The following is a 21,810-nucleotide window of genomic DNA, read 5'->3' as shown; positions in this document are numbered from 1 at the left end:
TAATGGTACATATTATGTTAATTTATTTTACAATCATAAAAACTGTATGTTGCAGATATTAAAGTGAAATGTGTTTTGAGGTTTGCTGCATAAAAATATTTCTCTAGCTGAACAACATATTGACCTCAGAAAGACACTGAAATAATAACAGGTGAAATTGACATAATTTAAACTTTGACAAAATGTCTTGTGTATTATTTCTATACAGGTCTGTACATGTTAAACTGGAGACTTGTACTAACGTTAAGGCATGTTCATATATCAGGAATGACAAGACGAACAGACGAGTACATGCAGAAGAAGCGAGATAGGAGAAAATAAAAGTATATTTATGTTTTCTGGGCATAAATATTTATATGTACATGACTTCATAAAAAGCATTTTAGCTTTAAACAAATGTGATTTACAAGAGTCTTTAGAGCTGAACACATTCACAGGGATTTCAGAAATACTGCTGCAAAAAACAACCAGGTTTACAAGTTTATGATGATAGATCCTAATGCCAAAACAATAACAGAGTGAATAGAAAAACTGTTCATTGATATTAGTTATCAGTAAAAATTATTGGCTGCTAGTTGTTACAGAAATGCAATCACCCATTTTAATATAGTTTCTTCAGGTTTAAAGTTAAACAGTCTGTTTTAAAAAGCATAATTCATGTAGTCTACAAATGATATACACATTTTTATGGAGCTTGCCTCAGAGAACTTTAAATATTTCTGCATAAATTACTAACTATAAACAGAATAAACGTGTTGACACTTGAGACAAATAGTGATCAGTTTTAGGGTCAGAACAAAATCTTCTTTTAAATTATATTTAAAAATTAAAAGATGTAACAACAATATAATGGGAATATAAATAAGTAAACAATATGAATAAACACAGTCAAAGTTACATTTACAGCTAATTTTCCGCATCGACTCTCATCAGACATGAACTCCTCTGAATAGCAGAGGCGAGTGCTGAAGATGAAGATGCTGCTCCTCACCTTCAGCCTGGTGGAGCCGAACTGTTTGAATTTTTCAGAGACGTCAAACTTTATCGATGAAAAGAGTTTGTGAAATCATCAAAATGGTCAACTGCACAGGATTCTTCTCAGAGAAACGCTTTGACTGAAAACCCATGAGCAACAAAAAGACAGGCGCCAGCATTTAACCACAGAACATAAAAGAAAAGATCATATATTAATGAGGAGAGAAGAAAATTGTGCAATTATTAAAAAAAAATTAATGTTCTAAAATTGTATTTCAAAAAGTCGTAGTTTGAGAAGGAAAAGGTCATCCTTTTTTTAAATAAAATGTTATATTTAGCTTTTAAAATGTTTTAACAGAGACAATAAATCATTTCCTGTTTAATTTATGTTGCAGGGAAGGGTTGTTATATTCATAATTATTATTCTAAATAATCAATATGCGACTTCATGAAGTACATTTTGACCTTTTTCTTACGATTTTAGGATTTTGTTCTCCTGTTTATCTTCTTTTATGGTGTCCTTAATACTCCCATAAAGTCTGATCCCATTCAAGTAAATAGAATCGACAGATTGTGTCCCATTTTTTAACAAAATTCATATTCTTCATAAGCGTTTGGGTTTCTCTGTGCACTAAAGTTGTTATGGTATGTTTGAAATGAATGGAGGATTTCTTTCTTATTGGATGGATTTTCTCCAAAGCCAAAAGCTGGAAACTGGCGTTTGTGACAGTTTTTGGGGGGGGGGGGTCACTCGGGGTCGGTTGGGGGCTGATAGCTGGACCGTCGAGAAACCCTGTCCAGGCGGTCCACCGCCACGCTCTCAAACGCCCTCCTCATCAGAGGATGCTCCTCCAGGACCTCGTTGAAGTCGTCTGCACTCAGGGAGTAGAGGCGGCAGTAGGTCTCTGCCTTCACGCTGGCCGTGCGGCGTCCCTGAGTCAGCAGGCAGATCTCTGGAAGCGACACAAACATCAGCCAAGAGAATAAGAAAAAGGTCCAGTGAGGATACCTGTCATGTTCTGTTACTGCCGCTCAAGCATCAGCGCCAATGGATAAAAGCTGCTGCCGTCAGGTAAACGTGTCTGTCAGAGTCAGACTCAGCATTTCAGGAAGTGAAGACATGTTGGTCCACATCAGCCATCGCTGATCGCAGATGACATCACAGAAACCTGTTCACTCCAACAGTAAGAGGTGTTTCTGTCTGTAGTGGATTACTACGGTGGCCCTGAGGGGTCACAACACTTCAGATTCACAACACAGCACAAAAAAACACACTACATTAACTCACAACACTAAAAAATTAACTCACAACATAATAACTCACAACACAATAACTCACAATACAACACTTTAACGGTAGTACATCTGCAACTTACATTGTTGTAAGTGTTGTGAGTTATTGTGTTTTGTTGTAAGGTGTTGTGTTGTGAGGTATTGTGTTGTGTTGTGAGTTATTGTGTTGTATTGTGAGGTATTGTGTTGTGTTTTGAGGTATTGTGTTTGTGAGGTATTGTGTTGTCTTGTGAGTTTTTGTGTTGTGAGTTAATTTTTTCAGTGTTGTGACGAATTGTAGTGTGTTATTTTGTGTTGTGAAATCTAAAGTGTCGTGCTGTGACCCCTCAGGGCCACCGTAGATGACCTGGTCTGCATGATCCTCTATGGAGAGCTGGGGACAAACAGCAGCCGTCTCTCCTGTGCGTTTAATGCGTCTCCATGAAAAAACCTTCACAGTTGGATTAATATCTGGTTTTTCTAACGCGACCTGAATGTCCTTAATCTTTTCCAATCACGTTTTTTAAGCTCTTTTGAATACAAACTTGGATTCTTGTGAATCTGTTTTCTTCATGTCCAAATACCAGAGTAAGAAACAAATGGGAGTGGATGGGGTCACTTTGATCTTTCTGCATTTGAATGTTTTTCATTGAGAAAACCACCAACCGTGCATCCAGCCTGATCCACTTATGTGCTGAAAGCAAACAGAATAAACTGCTGGGATCTGGAACTACACGCGGTCAGCAGCAGATTTGGTGACGGTTAATCAGCGACAAAGGAGAAGCTGAATCCTAGAGCCTCTTATGAGTTTGATAGAGAGCAGGATGAAGGGGCAGGTCAGTGGCAGATGATTTACCCCCGAAATATGCTCCATCGCTGAGTCTAATCTCCTTGCTTCCGCGTGGAATCACCATGACGGTGCCGTGCTGGATGAAGTACATTTTGCGGCCCAGCGTTCCTTCTCGTATGATGAAATCTCCGGGCTGAAAGACCTCGAAGCGAAGCTTGGTCAGGATTACCGTCACGAAATGAGGGTCAGTGTTGGCAAAGAGCGGCATGTTGGCGACCAGCCCGCGACAGTTATAGCTGACGATTTCCTGCAGACGACAAAGCAGATGAGGAGAGGCTCAGTGGAGGAGACGCAGACGTATGCGGGGCAAGGGGTCGTTTGGGGGGTAAAAGAAGGAAGAGGTCGTCAAACAACTGCATGTCATTAAACACCGTTTTTCCTCTAAACAAGTGTTTTTCAACCAGTGTGCCGTGGGAGATGGTCAGGTGTGCCGTGGGAAATTACCCTCATTAACTGATCTAAAAACATTTTCCATCTCCAGGATTTCAGCTCTGTGTTCATCCAAACAGTCCTGATAAAACACTGAGTAGTTAGGAATATGAAAGATCATAAAATACTTTTTACTTTGTGTTTATTTGATTCTACTAAAGACATTTTGATAAGAATGACGGTACCGCGATTTAGCCGCAGCTTCAGCTGTTTTTGGAAAAACTGTCTCCACCAATCATTCTTGGAGGCTTAATCACATGTCATCAGTCTGACCAATCAGAAGTGGTTAAAGTCTTCACTTCCTTGTTCTGATTCTGCTCAAAGTCTCTCAGTTTCAACAGAAATACCAGCTAAAGCTCGTCTTTAGCGGTGCAGCTTTCCACAGAATCCGGTGTCAGACCGTGGAACAAGAGAACAAAACAATGAGTCTGTCTGCCATCACTACATCTCCCATGATGCATTGGGTTAAAGTGACAGCGTCTCAGCGTACAATGAGTCGTCGTTAAACGTCTTGAAACAACAACAAACATCTTCTATCTTAATAATAATAATAATAATGGATTGGATTTATCTGCGCTTTTCAAGACACTCAAAGCGCTTACAGTGTGTCCATTATTCATTCACTCCTCATTCATACTTGGTGATGGTAGCTATGGTTGTAGCCACAGCTGCCCTGGGGCAGACTGACAGAGGCGTGGCTGCCATTTCGCGCCTACGGCCCCTCTGACCATCACCAGGATCATTCATGCACATTCACACACCAGTGGAGCCACACTGGAGGCAAGGAGGGTGAAGTGTCTTGCCCAAGGACACAACGACATTTTGGCTGGTGGGAGCGGGGATCGAACCGCCAACCCTTCGGTCATTGGACGACCTGCTCAACCACCTGAGCCACTGTCGCCTCTTCTAACTTAACTTTTATTCCATCTTTTAGAAAAAACAGCAGCAGCTTCCAGCTTTTTCTGCCACATTTATCACTAAAATGCTCGTTAGATCATGGAGGGACTGTAGATCAATACAGACTATAGAGTTTCTGCTTTTTTATATTTTTGGATGCTGGTGTGCCGCAGGAATTTTGTCAAGGTTAAAGTGTGCCGCGGCTCAGGAAAGATTGAAAAACACTGATCTAAACAAATCAATCATCAATCCATTGGATCAAACAAAAACTCTATGATTTCACATGAAATTAAAAAAAGGAAGTAATGATCTTATATTATTCTCACCTTTAAAGTAGTTTAGAACAAAAACTAATTATTTGGTTTGATGATGAGAAAAGTCAAAGTGGCTCCTTTGAAACTCTTTAGAAAGATTAATGTCTTATCAAACAAGTTTATATAATTTACTCAAACATTTTAGGACGTCAGAATTAAAGGTTAAAACATGTCTTTCATTGTAAAAATACAGGTTTCTGAGGATGAATGAAACATTTCACCAGAGTCCGAAAACACGTTTGTGGAGGTTTTTACAGAAATCTAAAGATTATTATAAGAATTTAAACGACAAATTAGATACAAGCAACATGTTTTATATCCAATCAATTCTTTAAGGAGCTTTTTCCATTGATAGATTAACATTTTTCCCGTCTTTTTCATACATAATCAGCTCTTTAGATGAAAATAGAAGTAGCCTGTGTGACACGTAGGAACACGTTTTTCTTTGTTCTTTGGAAGGTTGCACCATAGTTCATTTCTGAAGAAATTTACAGGAAGATAAACTTTTTTATGTTTAATTAAAATCGTTTTTTAAGCTGTAACAACAAAGAAACAATTTGAACCCTGAATAACCCAGGAGCAGTTTCCTTCTGAGCTTTTAAAGTTAATCGGACAACTAATATTTTTTTCCTTTGAGGTAGCTGCACTTATCAGTGTCAATCAGAAAATGAAATAAAATAAATGAAAACCGTTAAAAAATAAAGCAAAATAAAAAAAATAAAAAGAAAAGAAAATGAAATAAAAAAAATGAAAACATTAAAAAAAAAAAAAAAAGATAAAATAAATAAAAAAAGTATGAAAGATCAAACAAATAAAACAAAATAAAAATAATAAAAAGTTAAAATAAAATAAAATCTAATTGAAAAAAATAAAAACATGATAAAGAATAAAAAAACAAATAAAAACGCACAAAGTTAAATTTAAAAAAATGTAATCAATATTAAAAATAAAATATAAGGGAAAAAAATATATACATACATATAGATTTTTTATTTGGTAAATCAGACGTCTGTTTTACTTTGACATTTGTTTCGTTCATATCAGGACCTGCTCACATTTAAGGCACTCTAGTTCTTAGGAAGGAGGGAGATCGATTCCTAAGATTTATCTGTGGTTAAGAGAAAGCTTTATGAAAAAACAGTGTTGAACATTTACTGTAAAGTTTGCCTTTTTTCCAGTGAAAATTAAATTAAAAGAATGTGGCAAAATTAAATTATATTAAATGAAATTAAATAAAGAAAATAAAAAAGAGCGGCCACATTTGAGCCCATAGGTTGTCTGAGGTTAAGACCCGATTCTAGATTTCCTCCTGGCAGGTTTGGGCGGCGATTCCAGCTAACTCATCTGTCAATCACAGCGTAGAACAGGTCCCACCTCCTTCAGAGGGTCGCTGAGCTCTCCCAGGATGCTGTCCTCGTCAAACATCTTTCCTTGGAAGCGATGCTCGTAATAGTCGTGGATTCTCTGCCTCACGTCTGCGGGCAGTTTGTGGAAGGACATGTACTGCTCCACCTGCTTGTACTGGGAACATTTGCACAGAACAATGGGGATTTCAGAGGCAGACATCTCCCAGCATGTGTTTGCTGAACGGTTACGCAGCAGGGGGGGTTTCTGCTGGGGGCTTATTTTTCTCTCATTTTAAGTGGATTACAAACTCATTTGCAAAAGCCATCAGCAGACAGTGATCCAAACAAAGGTGCTGCCATTTGTCATCATCTGTTCAGATTTATCTTGGGGAAAATCCCCTGAAAGGGTCAGCGTAAGGCCAAAAAATCCATTAGATTAGATAATGTACATACTCCATTTGGCTCAGGCGTCCTGCATGAAATACAAGCAAGTACGCAAGACCATGACACAGACGTGGCTGGGATCACGCCAGCCGTCATGTGAGGCTCGTGGAACATGTTTGGGGTCTCTACCTTCTCCTGGTACTGCCGATGCGACGCGTCCAAAGACTGCACCAGGTTGGCGGCGTGACCCAAGAACATGGCGTAGCAGGTGGCTCCCACCACCATGCTGACCATGGTGAGCCAGACGTCACTCATGCCCTCGGGGGGGTTGGCGCCGTATCCTATGCAGAGCATGTGGCTCATGGCCATGAAAAGGGCGTAGGAGTACTGGATGTGCCAGGTGGCATTCTGGGAAAACGACAGGAAACGGCGAAGAAGGTCAACTAGAATCATTGGAAGATCAAAACATCGAAACATCCTTAGGTAGAGAGTGAAACAGTTCAAGCCTTCATTCCTTATCATTTTGGTGATTATGATCATAAAAGCTGACAGAAAGAGCGGCTGGCTGCGTGGCGGGAAGCTAGGGTTCGATTCCCAGGGGGTGGAATGAGCTTCCTCCAGTGTGAGACCCTTCACGCTACTGCCTAACCATGAAGTCACCTGTGGCGGCCCCCTGCCCGGATTAAATGCAGAGTAGTGTTGGGGGGGGACATCCTGCATGAAGTCAGCGAAGGCTGATTGGCTGATGTGCTGAAGGGTGAACAACATGATAATCCTACAGCTCAGAGTCTCAGAAAGCGTTTCTGTTCATCTCCTCTCAGGTTGGAGCTCCTCCTGCATCCATGATGCTGCCTTCAGCTCTAATCTGGTGTTCCTCCTCTTCCTCTTGACATCAGTCCGTGGATTTTCTGTTTCTGCTTCCATGCTCAGTATCTTATTGAAAAAACTACGAATAAGTTATGAAAGCTTTCCCCCAGAAGATATTTAACAAATTCTGGAATTTTACTGCAAAGGAATTATCTAATCATTTCTATCTAGAGGTTTAATTACCAGTAAAATATGTTAACAAACATTTATGAAGCTGAATATTTTAGTTTTTAAACCGTTTTTTTATTTGATCAGTTGAAATGTTTACATGAAAACCTTCCCTTTCTGTTCATTTTTTCTATGATGCTGTCACGACTTGTGATCCTTCTGTGAGAAACGTGCCGGCGGGTAATGTAAAGTGAAGAAAGTTATCCGTTTGAGGAGCTGATTTGTCCCTACGTGTAGATGAAAGGGAATATTCCAGTCAGTTTCTTCAGAACATTCTCTCCCTTTAATGATGAAAGCGGAATAATCTGATTAAAGCAGATTTCCACAGAATCCTTAAGCTTCAAATATACAGACTAATAATGAAGAGTTGTACCAAACAATAGTAACAACAAACTACAGTGCCTTGAGAAAGAAAGTATTCCGCCTCCTTGAACTTTTCAACCTTTTGCCATATTTCAGGCTGAAAACATGAAGATTTAAAACTTTAATTCTATGTGACGAATCAACAAAAGTGGAACACAATCATGCAGTGGAACCACATTTATTGGATGTTTCAAACTCGCTCCTGGATTTGGCTCCATCCATCATTGCATCAATTCTAACCATCCTCCCTGTCCCTGCTGAGGAAAAGCAGGCCCAAACCATGATGCTGCCACCACCATGCTTGACAGTTGGGACGGTGTGTTCAGGGTGAGGAGCTGTGCTGCTTTATGCCAAACAGAACGCTTTGCATTGTTGCCAAAAAGTTGGATTTTGGTTTCATCTGAGCAGATCAGCTTCTTCCACATGTTTGGTGTGTCTCCTAGGTGGATTGTGGGTAACTTTAAACAACACTTTTTATGGTTGTTTATGGTTAAGAAATGGCTTTCTTCTTTCCACTCTTCCCTAAAGGCCAGATTTGTGCAGTACTGACTGATCGTTGTCCTGTGGACAGACACTCCACCTCAGCTGTAGATCACCCAGACTCATCATTGGTCTCTTGGCTGCATCTCTGATCGTCTTCTCCTTGTTTGAGCTGAAGGTCTTTGTATATCTGCAGTGGTCTGATCCTCCTTCCATTTCAGTATTATCACTTGCACAGTTTTCCTCTGGATGTTTAAAGCTTGGAAATCTTTTTGTATCCAAATCCGGCTCCAAACTTCTCCACAGCAGAACCTCAGACCTGCCTGGGGGTCCTTGTTCTTCATGATGCTCTCTGCACTTTAAACAGAGCAGCAGCATTTATACGGAGACTTGATGACATCCAGGTGGTTCTGTTGTCATCATTAGTCATTCGGGTCAATTTTTCTGTTTTTCATTTGTTAAACTAGTTTGAAATAAATTCGTTCCACTGCGTGATTGTGTTCCACTTGTTGTTGATTCTTTACAAAAAATACAGTTTTTTGTCTTTATGTTTGCAGACTGGAATGTGGCAAAAGGTTGAAAAGTTCAAGGGGGCAAATACTTTCACAAGGCTCTGTATCCTCGTGAATGTATTTCTTTAGGACTAGCATGAACTCACCACCATATTGTTTCTATACACCCAGCAGTCTGGAGGGAAGTCCTGCAGCATGGGCACCATGAAGGTCAGGCAGCCGTCCCAGTGGCACAGCAGCAGCATCATCCCGATCAGGTTCACGATCCGGACCACGGCGCTGGCCAGGTCATACGTCATGTGGAAGATCTGCCAAACGGAGAGGAAGGTTGAAACAAGGCGTCTGTTGTTTGCATCTGTTGAAGGCACGGCCTTGTCCTGCGTACCTCCTCCCACTGATGGATGTATCGTATGAGGCGGGACAGGCGGAGCAGGCGCAGCAGGCTGAGGATCTTGGTGAAACGGACGATGCGGAGGGCGCGGGCGGTGCGGTACACGTCCGACGACTCATGCCGCCCCTCCAGATCAACGACCAGAAAGATGTAGTCAACCGGGATGGAGGAAACGAAGTCGACCAGAAACCAGGTCTGGATGTAGTGCATGCGGATCTCTTTGGGGTCCAGGATGACGTGGCTGTCCTCCACCAGGATGCCGGTGCGGAAGTTGAAGATGAGATCCATGAGAAACAGAGTGTCAGACAGGACGTTGAAGACGATCCAGGGCAGCGTGTTCTGGTCCTCAAAGAAGGTGATTCCCCAGGGCAAAATCACCAGGTTGCTCATCATCAACAGGAGCATCACGATGTCCCAGTAAAACCTGGAAACAAGACCACGGTGCTGCCGTCAGACGCTGAGGGAAAGGTTCAGGCTTCACTTCAATTTTCAGGGACTGAGAAGAGCGTGGAGGAGACGTTTGGACGAGGTAAAGGAAGGAACAGGAAGGAAACTCCTGGACAGAAACACATCCATCACAGGAACTGCTAGCATCACATGTCTGAATCCTGGATCCACTTTTAGTTTACAAAGCTTAAGATCCAAAATCTTCTGCTTGTGACTGCATAGCAGCGCTGTGTTCCATTCTGGTGTGAGTGGTAAGTTTATCGGGAAGTATTGGTAAGGATCATGGAAGTAAAACACGCAGTGTTGACGATGCGGTCGTATGACGTCCTTTCACCACTCTTGTCGTCAGTAAGGTGACTGCTTACTGACCACACAGATGGGTGTGCACGTGATCTGTGAGTGGACGTCCACGCTAACTACACTCTGATTGGCTAATTTCCTCACCTCAAACAGTCAGACTGAGCGTGCACGGATCACGTGAACAGCTCTAATGGGTCACACATTCCCTTCATTCCAGGATCTATTTCCAGTCATTGGCTGATAAAATGTTCCTTTTGATCTTAAATACAGTGGAGTCCTGGATGAGATGCTGTGAATCTGCGCCGTACGCCGTGGATCGGTTCATGCAAACACCACATGAAGACGTTTCACTGATTCAAAACACCAAATCCGTCTGTGATTGAAAAGTGGCGTCTTCTGCGTTTGATCACCGACTGGAATCCTACACGCCTATAGGCTGCGTGAGCATCAGCACATGTTAAAGATGCAGGACCGGAAACTTCTACCCGCCGCAAATGAGGCCGTTTCATTATGAGGGAAGTGTGCCACGCAGCACAGGAGCCCTTTTCTTTCTTCATCTTCATTCAGAGAAGCCATTAACTATGAATGCTGATGGCCTCGTCCGGATGGCTCTTCCATCTAAAATGCAATGAACAAAAGAAATGACGGCCTCGTCATGGGCGGGACTCATCAGCGTCTGCGCACACACATCCCATGTTCCTGCGTGTCTGCAGTGACCTGCAGAGGAGCGCGGTTTAGATTTCTTTACAGATTGTTTACATCACCTGTCAATCACCCTGGTCTTTCCCCCGCTCTGTCACTGCCGCTTCATTCTGACAGAGAACCTTTGGGGATTGAAGCCACGCCAGATCAAACATTCAGTTTGGTCTTTCTGCGTCCATCCCATATCATGTTCCTCCCACCGTTCATTCAGGAGGCATCTCTGTCTCTTCTGTTCCTTTTGTGCCTCACTGACCTCCTGCATTCACGACCGACCACTACGGGAGCAGAGATGGTCCAATAATAATAAAACTGTACTTTTGTGTTGGGCTTTTGCTCCGGTGTTTTGCCCCCCCTTCCAAAGTCTTCTGCCCCCACCTGCTGAAGATGCAGGAGTCACTGCTGTGCACGAAAACAATCAAAGTATGGATCCTCTGTGCCCCCCCACGAAGAACAGCAAAAAGATCAGCGTCTGCAGCCCTAAAGAGGGACTTTCCCAGAAAAACATCTCTAAAAATCAGGAATTCTCTCATTTCTGATGACACTTTGCTTTAGAACCTCATCAAAACTCTGTTTTCCAGAGGAGGCTGGTTTAAGGAGAGCAGGTCCTTTGTAAACCCCCCCCCCAGCAGTGTTATTATTGCATAATAGAACAAGATGGGAATTATAGGGATTCTTATGGGCAATAATCCCCACGTTCGGCTTTATCCTTCCTGTCTGCTCCGGCCTGATGGGGGAAAATTGTTTAAAGTTGATACCAGCCGTTCTTCATAACTAGAACAGATTTCTGCAGAACAACATGTTTCTGTTTGAACCTCAATAAATGCTGTAAAAGTGAACTTTGACCAGAACGCTTTCAGCTGAAACAGAGAGACCCTCAGGATGGTTGTGCTCTCCGTATGCGGGTGGCGTGCTATGAGTAACACGGAGGATCATGTCCTATATTCTGCATGGATACTCAAATCCCTTCATCTCCTTATCACTGCTGTGACATCAGCTTCTGTCCTTGAAAACCGGATCTGAGCGCTCAGTCGCTCCCCGGTTGGAGAGGAGAAGCTTTAACGCTTTCAAGGAAACGGCATGGAGGACAGGGAGACCCATGGACGCCCCCGGTTACCTGAAGTCACTGTAGGGGTGGATGATCCACACTCCAAAGCTCTTGACCCTCTCCTGCTCAGCAGCAACCCCTTTGTGGCTGCCAAACATGCGCAGGGAGAACTTATTGATGCCGGGCTGCAGCAACGAGCCCAGCTGCTTCTGGAAGTAGGTGGGCTGGTCCTGAAGGATCTCGTCCACGCCACCACCTTCGCCCTCGCCGTGGACGTCCAGCAGGCCGTCGGGGTCGGCCGTGTAGTCATCGTTGTGGGTCTTGACCAAGGAGAAGAGCGTCCTGGACACGTCGGCCCTCTTTTCTGTCTTTGGAGAAGGGGTGGCTGGAGGGGTGGTCCGCTGGGAACCGCTCCTCCACCTGGAGAAGCGGAGGCTGCTCCAGCTGCGGTACCTGGAGATCTCCGGTTTGTGGGACGGACTTTCCCCGACGACCTTCTGCTCCTCTGCGGCGGTCCTGGCCGGGCTGGTCATGTCTGGACTTTGAGATGAACCTGAACGGAAAGATGGATGTCTGCAGCAAAGTTCAGCTGCTGACGCCGTTTGATGCAAAAGACATTTGATATTTGACTAAAAAACCACCTTAAAAACCTTCACAAGCAGTTGGTCCCTCTGACAAAAAGAAGAGAAATGTTCTTCACCAAATCCCTTAAAAAGTCCACGCTGTTTCTCCACGAAAGAGTTTGTAAAGTTCAGAAAATCTGCGCAGATCTGCGCATCCTGCAGCGCAGACGCGCAAACATCAGCCGCAGCTGTGGCCGCGCGGTGTGAGGAGCGGCGCAGATTGCGGCGGAGGCTCGGTGGCCGTTCCTAATCGGCTTGAGCGTCCATTCACCCCCCCCCCCCCCCCCACTCACGTGGTGCAGCCCCCTCCCCTCCCGAGGAGCGTGCAGAAGCAGCAGCTTCATGCTCTCAGGACCCGCCCGGAACCAGAACCAGGACACAAAACCTGAGGACTGGAACCAGAACCAGAACCAAAACACCCGAGGACCCATTTAATTAAGCTCACTTTATTTATTTACAGATAAACGAATTAAATATATTCTAAATTACCGTAAGTAAATGCGGGAAGGTATAAAAGTTAAAAAAAAAAAAAAAGTAAAATGATTTTAATTTATAAAACTGGGAAAAATAAAAACAAACATTTTTTGCATTCCATTTTACTGGATCAAAAGGAGAGTAAAAAAATAGGCAAATAACTCAAAGAAATGTGGAGTTTTGTCTTTAAATGTAGTTCTATGACTGTAAGGATAAAATTTAAAAATAATTAATTTTCACAGTCAGAAAAAAACAAACAGGAGCTTTTTCCCCGTCAGGAAGAAATCTGAGTCATTTTGCTTCCAACCTCTTTACACACCTGAGGATCCCAGGTGCGCAGAGGAGCAACCCCCGCGCATGCGCAGATTCCCGTTCAATGCAAACTTTTTGTAACCAGTTATTTTATAAGCAAACGTTTTGTTTTTTCGTTTTGTATAATTTTTTGTGAAAACTTTGTTTGCAATTTAGGAAATTTCAAATTGTGACTTTTATTCTAAAATAAATCATCTGTTGTTTTCACTTGCATTCAATGTAAATCAACGTAAATCAATGTGAACCAAAAAAGAAACCTGCAGAAATGTGCTCGTTTGAAACATCAGACTGAAAGAACTGCTGAAGGGTTTCAAGTCAAAGCGGCTTTTATTTTGAAAATATTTATGGAAAGACACACACACACATATTTACATATACAGTATTGATGTGGAAAAGTATAAAGTCATTTTTTCAAACCTCTTTTAAGACTTTTCTTTTGGCTTTTCTGTACAAATTGATCCCACAGGAGACATTTTTTCCTGCCAATGTGAGGATTTCCACCTTAAAAAAATGAGGTTTTTATCCCCCAAACCGTCCCTTTCGGGGTCATGGCGTTGCTGGAGCCTATACCCCGTGGGCGAGGGCGGGGTGCACCCTTGTTCTGGTGGTGCTGGTCTGGGTGAAGCATGACGGTGAACGGAAAGATGGGATCATGAAAACGCCCTGGAGGTGAAGCTCTGTCTGACCTGATTCAGGCCACGCCCTCCTCAGATCACCTTTCACTATTGTCACGTCTGTTTGCTCCTTTCGCAGCGTTTAGCTGCTGCACCTGAGAAGCTGCCGGCTCCGTCACGGGTCGCTGCACCACCCGCCGGGTCACTGGGTCGGTCGTTCATTATTCAGCAATCAATCAACAGCGAGCACACATTTGTTTGGATTCCTTCAGAAAGATGAACCTGCTTCTTACCTGCAGGGGATTCAGGACAGGTAAAGCAAAGGCAGACAGTCACTTCCCACTCTTTTAATAATAACACAACAGTGGCGTTGACATCCAGTCCCCGGGACAGCAGGACATGTCCACAGAGACAAGAGTCCCAATCTGCCGCCTCTGCTTTCATTTCAATCTGGGATGTGAAGCAGGATCAGCTTTAATGTCGCCTCCGGAAGCACAGATGTGCCTCTTAAACCCTTCATTTACTAAAGCTCTTACGGCTCTAAAAAACTAATCAGTCACTTAAAATGTCATCAATCATCTGCAAACTGTTGCAGCAGGAGGTCAGTTATGAATTCAAACGTTTGTTTTGTCTTTAGGTTTGACAGTGAACTTCAGCCTGATTGGTTGGTTTGGGGATTTGACGGGCTCCTGATGTCCGGAGGGTCTTCAGCGCAGATCACAGGAGGACAGATGTGCGTCCGCTCACCAGAACCACACCGGATCAAAGAAACCTGCAGTGACGTGTCCACCGTCACGCAGATGTTTCGGGTCACAGAGGTCAGTCTGATCTCAGAACCATGAAAGTCTTGGAAGAACCGAGACAACCCGGACTCAGCAAACAGCGCCATCTTCCTCGTCTGGGCTGTGCTCTGAACTTCTCCTTTTCAGCTGGATTTGTTGCCACATAATTGCCTGAAACTGAAGATGGCGTGACGGTTACTCCCCACTCCCCTAAAAGCATCTCCAGGTGTGTTGCGTCACTCACCTGGGCGCCGTGCCGTTCTTCAGGTATTTGCAGATGGGTGCGTATCCGTTCAGAAGGCCTTTCACGTTGGCGAGCTCCTCCTTCCAGCTGTTGACCTCTTCCTTGAGGGTCCCTGAGGGGCAGAAACACACGTCAGACTTGGGTGCAGTTCCCGGCGCTACCACGTGGTGGCAGCAGAGCACTGGCAGGTTTGGTTCTACCTAAAGTCTGCTCGTGAGCTTGTTCCATGGATGCCAGCTCCTCCGTTTTCCTTTTCTGCACAAAATGAGAAAACGAAGGAAATGTCAGGTTACACCACAAAGATTCAGATTATTTTGAGATGATTCAGCTCCTTTGGGTCAGAAAATGGATTTGTTTGATGGAAATATGAACCTGAAGGTGGCAGAACCTTCATCCTCACCCTAAAGTAGTCTGTTTAAATGTACTACAAGTACTTGATACTAAAAGTGAGACGGTATGATAGAGGTTTACTTTATATAAAGAATCCATATATTGTAAATTTGAAATGTTCCAATTTAGTCTGAAGAAGTATTCAGTTACTTCTCGTCCTTCACATCCATGTTTGCTACACTTAAACCAAAATATACTAAACTTTTTAAGTGTATTAGTTTTCTATCATTTTTATTTAATTTTATTTTAATTTTTTAGCTGCTGTTCTTCATAACAAGCAAACCCCCCCCAAAAATGGTCGATTTCACTCTCAAAGCCCAGAAGAGAAGGGTTGTCAGTTCTCCGGGGTTCCTCCTGGAGCAGTCTTCAGATCTGTGGGATCCGTTAGTGTTTTCTGGACCGACCCTTTCATCAGAGCGTCACAGCATTTCCACACATCAGCAGCACATCTCCTCCAGGTTCCCCATTTGTTTTCAGTTTGGGTTTTTAGAACTCTAGTATTTTTCTTCTTCTTCTCGTCTTCTGGTGTCACAACGTGGATGTGGGCCGTGACTTCCTCCCACAGGAAAGGCTTTTGTAACAGGATCAGCTCTGTAACAGGAAGTTAACTTCTGTTACACTGAGCTCTCCAAAGCTGGTTTTGAAAACCCTGGTCTCATTTCCAGGGGAGTCCTGAGCGGGGGGCAGCAGAGCGGGGCAGTTTCAGACAACAACTGCACTCAAAGCAACACAGCATGAATTTAGAAAATATCATGTCTGAAAAATGACAAAAAACACGTTTCAAATCACTTTTTTCTGAAGCATTTTAAAGTCAGAGACAAACGGACCTTCAGTCTGACGGGTCGTGGTTGTGTGATGTGAGGTAAAGACAACAATACAGAATCAGAATGAATTTAAACATCAGAGGAACAAAAAGAGCTCCGGGTCAAATAGCTCACAAATTGACTTCAAACCTGATCTGAAATATTGCTTCCAGTAGAACCCGATCTGCTGGTTTTCTGATGTTCAGTCAGTCGTATCTGGAAAACCGTCTGAAGGAAATTCTGTAACCGGACGGGGTTTTCATTGAAAATGAGGCGTAGAGCTGCCGTTAGAGACGTGCCGGAGCTTCATCAAGGAAGATGAAGCCCCATGAAACCAAAGCAGCTTTTAACCTCACGATTCGCTTCAGAAAGAAACATTTATCCTGTTTTCCGTTCAAACACGTCTGTGTTCAGTGAATCCCTGCTGATTTTTCTGGAAGTGAAGCTCTGCAGAGATGCTGAAAGATCCTGATGAAGACAGAATTACGTGAAAGATGTTTCTAGGATCTGTCCAGTTTGAAGGGAAAAACAAAAAAGTAGAAAAACTTTGAGCAAAACGAGTGAAGAAAATCAATAAAAGTGGATCCAGAAGCCTGACAGGAGGCGTGCTGCTGAATTTCTGAGCCATCAGAATGAAATATGATACAAACAAACCTATTATTCACAACAGATTATTCCATAAGAGCCAGTTGTGTCTGGCCAAAGCCTTTGTCTGTTCTCCAGAGGAGTGATGTTCAAGGACAGGAAAAGCAAACCCTTCCAGTTTGGTTTGACCCTTTAAATAAACTCAGCCAACACACAGACAGTCTCCTGAAGGACCAGGACGTCTTCTTTTTACCGTTTCTTCCAGGCAGTTGTCTTTTTCGGCTGTCTTCTGCTCCAGGTTGAAGCTGGCCACAGAGCCTTCCAGGTCCTTGGCCGTCTCCTCCCCCTGAGCCACCAGAGCCTCCAGCGAGCGTCTGAAGCCGGCGTCGTACTCCACGACTTTCTGTTGGTCCAGTGCGAGGGCATCGAGGCTGCGGCGCTTCTCCATTATCATGTTCATTTCTTTGTACTGGCCCAGGAGAACCGTGAGCAGCCCGAGGGAAGCCAGCAGGCAGAACAGGAGGAGGATCCCGTACACCTTCATGGTGCTTGGAGCAGACAGACAAATGAAGGCAGGTGAAGGCGACCAACCTAAAGCTCTGCAGGAACCAGACAAACCGGTTCCAGACACCATTTACCTGACAGCTGACGTCTGGGATGCTTCTCTGATGCTCCTCCCCTCCGATGTTCGGGTAATTGTTTGTCCAGGACTGTAAACAGCAGCCATGAGGATCAGATATGATGTAAATTAGGCTTTGGTTCTGTGTGATAACGTTTTATAATCTTATTGTTGGGAACCAAACAGAGAGGCTAGAGGAAACGACAGAACAAAAGAGCAGAGTTTTATTTACCCACAAATAATATGAACTTCAACATGAGGAACCTGCAGGAGGTTTTTATAGAGGGTTTTTATAGAAAAACAGGGTGGATGAGTTTTCTCCCAGAATGAACCCTCTACAGGCTTCACTGCACGGCCTTAGTCTGGTTAAATACGTCAGAAGACAGCCTCACAAACACAGGAAGAGCTGCCCGCCTGCCTGCCCACCTATCTACCTGGCTCGGCTCGGCTTGGCTCAGCTCAGCTCGGCTTGGCTTCAGCAGCAATCAGTGAATTCTTCCACAGAGAAGCAGACAAACCTACAGTGGCTGGAGGGCGTGATGGACTGATAAAGGTTGTCTGATTGCATGCAGGGCAGGTGCGTGTGACCCCGTCCTCAGGCAGGTGTGCGAGGGCGACCCCGACACCTGACACGCTCCAGGATCTGCCCCGGTGATCCCTGCAGGTTCTGTCGGAGAACACAGCAGAACCTTCTGTCAGCATGGAGTGACTGCATGCTGTGGAGGCGGTCAGAAGGAATGTGGACGTCTTTGTTATGCGTCTGCATGGAGGGTGGGGTGGGGTGGGGTGGGGTGGGGTGGATGCTGTCATGCAGGTCCTGTGAGCTGCTTTGCTGCTTTGCGTTTGAGGATCTGAAAGTGAAGCAAAGTCTGCGTCTCTGCAGCAAAGATCCGTCTGCTGATCCTTGGTCCAGCAGGAACCCCCTGGAGCAGATCCACGGATTCAAACCTTTGTCTGCCACAGAAATCCCTGCTGCTCTCCTGTCAGTAAAGTCCGATGCTCCAGAGGAGGACCAGAACTTTCTGGAAACGTCCCGTTTCACGATTATTGAGACTGAAATGTGCTCATGAGTTTGGCACGTCTGTGTCTGTAACTCTTTACAGGCTGCTCTGACGGAAATGAGCTGTGGAACAACGTCCGGCCAGTCAGAAGAAAACAAGGTTAAACTGAGCCGCAGTTTATCTCCAACAGATGATTAGTCTGCTGGCATATCAGAAAAATCTGTCCGCAGTTTGGTTTGACAGGAGGATGAGGAATCAAACGTCTGTTCCTCCTCTGTGAGAACCTCCCTCTGATAGGAGGCACGAGGTCAGACGAGGTGACCAGCAGCTCCGTTTGGGGAGTCAGATGGGAGCGTTTCCGATAACCGCATCCGCCTGCGTCACACTTTGCTCCGTCAGCTAAGATAAAACAAGCTGGGATTTTTCCCTCTTTAATTAAAAAACAAACATGGATTTGTTTTCCGGAACGTTCAGCCTGAAAAAGGCTTTTCCAGGAGGGAATTTCTGACACTGATGAAGCACATCGGCAGCTTCTGACCCCCACTGTGAGGAACATCTGCAAGGACCGAGGTGTCCTGCAGCATCTCACAGGTGTGGGGGGAACCACCACAAAAGGAGAATTTCTGTGGAGTTTCAAATGTCTTTGCATGAACTTTAACAGGAATTCCTTGTTTGCTTTGACATCTCAGGCTGTTTTTAGTCAATCCCCGCAGGCGGGCTGTGAGCAGAAATGGAACCAAGAGTTTTTGCTTCAACATGAGAGCACTGAAGGGACCGAACGGTGATGTTTTCTCTGGAGAACTCATGACCTCCATGACCTCTACAGTAAAAAGGTCAAAGTTGGATTCTGCTCACGGTTTTTTGAATCAAACTTTTCACATTTCTAAAATATAGAAAAGCCCACAAGTGACCGGGATAGGCTCCAGCAGCCCCGTGACCCCCAAAGAAAATTAACAAATGAATGAATGAATGAATGAATGAAGCAGAAAAAAACTCAAAAGTGCTAAAAAAGGAAAACAGGACTGGATCCTGCAGAAAGCTCGTCATTGGGGCTCCTTCCTCAGTGTTCTGTGTTTGACAGGAGCTGACCTTCATGAGGTCTAGTAGAGCAGTTTTGGGTGAGAAACAGAAAAAAGGGGAGCAGTTGTTTTCATTATTACGTTCATTCAACCAGGAAGTTTATTTTTCTTTCACAAAACCCTGAACTTTAGATAAGTGGAAGAATTGATGAGTTTGCATCGTCCGGACCGCAGGCGCTATCGGACTGACTGCAGATGTTTGGATTTCTGGTGGTTCAACCGTGACGTGACGCCAAAACAGCTGCTGAAGATTTTCCTCAGTTTTTGTTCAACTTTGTGTTTGAGCAGAAACGGCACTTTAGGACAAAAACACAAGTTATTTTTGGAGAAAAGAAATCATAGAAACAGATGAAACGCAGCATTTTCCTAGAGCACAATTTCACAGAGCACGACAGCCTCAGCGCTCAACTGTGCTTTACATATACACAAATACTCACAAATACACACACGTAGACACACATAGACACACACATGGCTCCTCTGTCTGCACTGATGCCGCTTAGCGTGCAGAGCAGGATCAGAACTCATGTGACCTTTTTTCCTCACAGTTGAAGGATTCTTGAGAATCCCTTTTGTGACTTTAAACATTATATTAATTTAATGAAATACACCAGCTCCTTGAGAAGGAAACAAGTCCCCGACCATGATACTGCCACCCCCATGACCTCTATCATGGACTCTCTGAGGTTCTCAGTTTTCTACAAAATATATATTTTTTAATCCTTATGTCTAAATAGTTTTTTTCTATTTTTTTTCTAAGTTTCTTTGTTTTTTTCCCCCTCCTCAGATCTCAGAGAGTGTTCTTAAAGTGAACCACCGGATGGTTTGTAATCAGAACCAGGAACATCCTCTGATCTGAGTTCAAGATTCATCGGTTTGAGGTTTTATTTGCAGTTGCTTTAGCTTGCAAGAAAAAGAAGACATCTTCTCCAGGGGTCTTCCTCCACCTGCCACAGGTGTGGCCCTCCAACCTTCTCCAGGGGTCTTCCTCCACCTTCTCCAGGTGTCTTCCTCCCACCTGCCACAGGTGTCTCCCTCCACCTTCTCCAGGTGTCTTCCTCCACCTTTTCCAGGGGTCTTCCTCCACCTTCTACAGGTGTGGCCCTCCACCTTCTCCAGGGGTCTCCCTCCCACCTTCTACAGTTGTCCTCCTCCAACCTTCTCCAGGTGTCTCCCTCCACCTTCTCCAGGGGTCTTCCTCCCACCTGCCACAGGTGTCTCCCTCCACCTTCTCCAGGTGTCTTCTTCCACCTTTTCCAGGTGTCTTCTTCCCACCTTCTCCAGGTGTCTCCCTCCACCTTTTCCAGGTGTTTTCCTCCACCTGCTCCAGGTGTTTTCCTCCACCTGCTCTAGGGGTCTTCTTCCCACCTGCTCCAGGGGTCTTCCTCCTACTTCTCCAGGTGTCTCCCTCCATCTGCTCCAGGTGTCTTCCTCCACCTTTTCCAGGTGTCTTCTTCCCACCTTCTCCAGGTGTCTCCCTCCACCTTTTCCAGGTGTCTTCCTCCTACTTCTCCAGGTGTCTCCCTCCACGTGCTCCAGGTGTCTTCCTCCACCTGCCACAGGTGTCTCCCTCCACCTTCTCCAGGTGTCTTCCTCCACCTTTTCCAGGTGTCTTCCTCCACCTTCTCCAGGGGTCTTCCTCCCACCTGCCACAGGTGTCTCCCTCCACCTTCTCCAGGGGTCTTCCTCCACCTGCCACAGGTGTCTCCCTCCACCTTCTCCAGGTGTCTTCCTCCACCTTTTCCAGGTGTCTTCTTCCCACCTTCTCCAGGTGTCTCCCTCGACCTTTTCCAGGTGTCTTCCTCCACGTGCTCCAGGTGTCTTCCTCCACCTTCTCCAGGGGTCTTCCTCCCACCTTCTACAGTTGTCCTCCTCCAACCTTCTCCAGGGGTCTTCCTCCACGTGCCACAGGTGTCTCCCTCCACCTTCTCCAGGGGTCTTCCTCCACCTGCCACAGGTGTCTCCCTCCACTTTCTCCAGGTGTCTTCCTCCACCTTTTCCAGGTGTCTTCTTCCCACCTTCTCCAGGTGTCTTCCTCCCACCTGCCACAGGTGTCTCCCTCCACCTTCTCCAGGGGTCTTCCTCCCCCTTCTCCAGGTGTCTCCCTCCACCTGCCACAGGTGTCTCCCTCCACCTTCTCCAGGTGTCTTCCTCCCACCTGCCACAGGTGTCTCCCTCCACCTACTCCAGGTGTCTTCCTCCACCTTCTCCAGGTGTCTTCCTCCCACTTGCCACAGGTGTCCCTCCAACTTCTCCAGGTGTCTCCCTCCACCTTCTCCAGGTGTCTTCCTCCACCTGCCACAGGTGTCTCCCTCCACCTTCTTCAGGTGTCTTCTGCCCACCTGCCACAGGTGTCTCCCTCCACCTTCTCCAGGGGTCTTCTTCCCACCTTCTCCAGGTGTCTTCCTCCACCTTCTCCAGGTGTCCTCCTCCACCTTCTCCAGGTGTCTTCCTCCACCTGCTCCAGGTGTCTTCCTCCATCTGCTCCAGGTGTCTTCCTCCCCCTTCTCCAGGTGTCTCCCTCCACCTGCCACAGGTGTCT

The 21,810-nt window shown here is 45.0% G+C and overlaps 2 protein-coding genes across 2 annotated transcripts; both read right to left on the bottom strand.

Annotated features, from left to right (window-relative positions):
- Positions 1-308: 308 nt before the first annotated feature.
- Positions 309-12,587, bottom strand: hcn3 (hyperpolarization activated cyclic nucleotide-gated potassium channel 3). Its single transcript, XM_004073708.4, has 7 exons — positions 11,812-12,587; positions 9,243-9,672; positions 9,004-9,165; positions 6,657-6,875; positions 6,112-6,258; positions 3,104-3,344; positions 309-1,928 (listed from the first exon to the last, which is right to left on the bottom strand). The coding sequence occupies exons 1-7, from the start codon at positions 12,273-12,275 to the stop codon at positions 1,723-1,725; spliced, it is 1,869 nt and encodes a 622-aa protein (XP_004073756.1). The 5' UTR covers positions 12,276-12,587; the 3' UTR covers positions 309-1,722.
- Positions 12,588-13,459: 872 nt separating this feature from the next.
- Positions 13,460-17,397, bottom strand: LOC144995454 (uncharacterized). Its single transcript, XM_078955173.1, has 5 exons — positions 17,208-17,397; positions 16,823-17,117; positions 14,992-15,046; positions 14,792-14,903; positions 13,460-14,724 (listed from the first exon to the last, which is right to left on the bottom strand). Exons 1-5 carry the CDS (start codon positions 17,294-17,296, stop codon positions 14,691-14,693), a joined length of 585 nt encoding a protein of 194 aa, XP_078811299.1. The 5' UTR covers positions 17,297-17,397; the 3' UTR covers positions 13,460-14,690.
- Between the last annotated feature and the right edge of the window lie 4,413 nt (positions 17,398-21,810).

This window comes from Oryzias latipes, chromosome 11 (genome assembly GCF_053564925.1).
Source record: "Oryzias latipes strain Hd-rR chromosome 11, Olatipes_Hd-rR_3.1".
Taxonomy (NCBI): Eukaryota; Metazoa; Chordata; class Actinopteri; order Beloniformes; family Adrianichthyidae; genus Oryzias; species Oryzias latipes.
The sequence above is the reverse complement of the archived record's forward strand: the minus strand, read 5'-3'. Positions and strand labels throughout refer to the sequence as shown.